This window comes from Tupaia chinensis, unplaced genomic scaffold (assembly GCF_000334495.1).
Source record: "Tupaia chinensis unplaced genomic scaffold, TupChi_1.0 Scaffold000141_1, whole genome shotgun sequence".
NCBI classification, from domain to species: domain Eukaryota; kingdom Metazoa; phylum Chordata; class Mammalia; order Scandentia; family Tupaiidae; genus Tupaia; species Tupaia belangeri.
The window spans coordinates 3,596,054-3,599,283 of record NW_006159611.1 but is presented as its reverse complement, the minus strand read 5'-3'; the positions used below and the strand labels follow the sequence as shown (position 1 = coordinate 3,599,283).

Below are 3,230 nucleotides of genomic sequence, written 5' to 3'. Positions count from 1 at the left end.
GCAAAGCCCCCACCCGCCCGCGCCCCCCCGTGCCCCCCCAGCCTCTGCTAGCCTCTCTGGCTGCCCTCAGGTTCCCTCCGTCTGCTTGCCCAGCAGGAGAGCATGCTCCTTGAGAGCTCCCAGTGCCCTGAAGCGGTAGCGCCAAGACGATCCATGTAAGGCTCCCGCTCTGCTTCAGGGCGACTCGTGCCAGGCCCTGGCTCCGTGCCTCGGTTGTGTCACCCGCAGGTAGGAGCAATGCCAGCCTCACGGTCGTGAGGAGCAGACGCCTGTGGAGGGCGGCACACGGTAGGTGGCCGGCGAGTGTGAGCACGTCTCGTGTGGGCAGCGAGGACACCTCCCCTGTGGTACATAGTGACCAGGTCACCGTCACGTGCCCCAGACTCGCCATCACACTCATGCTCCTGTGTGTTGTTCCTTTCGGTTCATCAGAGGCCGGCAGAAATCGTGGACGAGGAGGAAGATGGAGAGAAAGCCAAGAGGGGCGCAGAGCCGAGAGATGGCGTTTCGGGGATGAGTGGTGATGCCGGAGCCGGAGCGGGCGGGGAGGCCTCGGGTGCCTCCGAGCACGTCACGGAGACCCTGGGCCACAGCGAGGAGCAGGCAGGGCCCGCTCGCATGAACGGAGGCACCGACGAAGAAAATGGAGAGGAACTGGATCAGGTTAATAATGAGAGTCACACGGCCGTGGACGAGGAGCAGGCTCAGGGAGCTGACGGACAAGATGAGGTATTCCTACTGCTTTCACTATTGTTTGCATGTGTGTGCATATGTGAGTGTGTGTGTGTGTGTGTGTGTGTGCATGCATGCATGAGTATGTGTGTGTGCATGTGTGAGTGTGTATGCATACACGTGTGTGCATGTGTATGTGTGGGCCTTTGTATGGTCTGTGTGAGTGTGTGTGCATGCATGTGTGTGTGCATGGTGTGTGTGCATGTGTGAGTTTGTGTCCATGTGTCTGTGTGCATGTGTGTGCGTGCATGTGTATGTGTCCATGTGTCTGTGTGCATGTGTGTGCGCACGCGTGTGTGCATGTGTGAGTATGTGTCCATGTGTCTCTGTGTGTGTGTGTGTGCGTGCGTGCACGTGTGCGCACAGGTTGGTTGCACGTAGGGGATTACCAGAGCACTTAGGACTCGCGTAGAAGCCACTGCTTGTGGATGAGTGGAGGAGATCTAATACCATTTGGTTCACGTCATTCTCTACTCAGTTTTTTTCTGTTCACAAGTACTGCCACCTCCTACCTGGCCGTCCGTATGTCTGTCCTGTCAGCCCCCGTCCTTCCGTCCACCATCCACCCGTCACTGGTCTCCTGCCTCATTGTAGAGATTTGCAGAGCCTTGTAAGAACAGGCGTGGTAAAGGAGCAAACGTCAGATAAAATAAGGCCAGGGAAGACACAGCCCAGAAGAGAACTCCGGGACACTATGACCGAGACCCGATGGGGTCAGCACCACCTTCGCTCCGCCGGCTGCTTTGCTGCCGAGTATTTCCGGTCGGATTTTCAGTCCACCCTGAATGGACTGACCCAGGTGGTCAGCACAGGGCACGTGCTAGCACGGCTCTGTCCACCGTGCAGACGGAGCAGACCTGAGCATAGGCCCCCACCCGTTTCTCTCACGCTGGCCCCGGAGCTGGTTCTCTGTGGGCCCGGCCTTCTTCCATGGGCGGGGGGAGCTCCGTGCTGATGATGGCCCGGCTGCTGCCAGGCTCACGCTGTCTCCCAGCATGAGGCGGGGTGGAGTCTGCCACGTTCCCACCACCCACTCTGCCCTTCCTTCCTGCCCATCCATCGGATTGAGCTCTGCCTCCCTCAAGACCGTCCCCTCTGAGGGGGCCTTGGCCTGCTCATCCCTGATACTACGATGACCGTGGTCTTCATGCTTACTTATCACTGACTCCGTCCCAGCCTCTTAGGAAGCGCGAGCTTAGTGGTGGCCGTGTGCAGGTCGCGCTGTGGCCGGTGCTCGGACGGCACAGTCGCCGGTAACCTGTGAGTGGCTGTACCACACTTTCACTGCTTTTAGGATTTTTTTCTTGCCATAGGGTGTGTGCACTTGCCAGAGAGAGACAGAGAGGGGGAAGGTCAGAAGTCCCCCCGCCCCAGGGGAGATGGCCACACTGCAGTCACCAAGTGCCATTGCGTGTGGACTGGCAGCCGGGCCCACTGTGTGTCCTTCCCGGTGGCCGAGCTCCATTCAGCGTGGGGCTTGAATAGACCTGTCAGAAATGAATGGATTCCTGCTTTTCCGTCTTCAGTAAATGGCACTTAAAAACAGTCCTGCCATTTGCAGCCGCACAGGTGAACCTGGAAGACACGGCTCGGTGAGATAAGCTGGGCGCAGATAGGCAGCCGCCGCGTGAGCTCAGTACGCCTGCAGTCTAGAAAGTACAGACGCAGGAGGCAGCCTGGCGGTTCTGAGGGCCTGGGGCTCGGGGGTAGGGGATGGGTTGGGGAAAAGCTGCAGAATTTCGCTCAGACGAGAGGGGTAAGGTCAGGAGCTCTGCTGTACCACACGGTGGCCAGGGCCGATAATGGACTGTGGTCCTAAGATCAGTCCGAGAGGAGGTTTCGAGTGTTCTCACTATAAAAGGTGATAGGTGTGTGAGATGATGCATAGGAATTAGCGCGAGTTAGCCACTTCACAACATAAACATATTTTAAATGTATATGCATAAATAACTGAAGTGTGGCGATTAGAAAAAGAAACATTAAAAACATGGGAGAAAAACAAGGGCTTTGCTACAGATCGGGCGCAGGGCCCACGGTGTGGGTGTCTGAGGCAGGTAATGAGGGGAAATGCAGGTTCTTGGAGACCCCGCTGGGGTCGGTTAGAGATTTTAAGGGCCGGCCAGTGGGCGAGACAAGTCTCTCACGGAGGGAGGTTTACTCGATACCTGACTCATCTTTCATTAAGAACAATGATACATTTCGTTTTCCTTCTCCCTAATGTGTTATTGTAGGTGTGCTTAACGCATACCAAGTAGGAAGAGCCGCGTTGGTATGAATTATAAATTGTAAATCAATAGTTAATTTTTACAAAAGGATTTTTGACTTCTAAACGGCTGCAAACCTAGTCTACTGCATGACATTTTGCTCCGTGTGGCAGAGCGCGTGCAGGGTGAGGTAGCCTTGTGGCTGTGGGCCTTGGGGACCTGGAGCTGCCCTTGTCCTCCTGACTGGCAGCTTTTCCAGAGGGAAAGAGCCCCCCCCCCCCCGCGCTTTACCGG

General features: G+C 56.5%; 1 protein-coding gene across 1 annotated transcript in view; it reads left to right on the top strand.

Annotated features, from left to right (window-relative positions):
- Window positions 1-3,230, top strand: part of DCDC2 (doublecortin domain containing 2) — a 63,867-nt gene that overhangs the window by 58,769 nt on the left and 1,868 nt on the right. Inside the window, exon 9 of the mRNA XM_006145113.1 lies at window positions 433-729. Coding sequence (XP_006145175.1) covers window positions 433-729 — 297 coding nt within the window. The remainder of the gene's footprint in view (window positions 1-432; window positions 730-3,230) is intronic.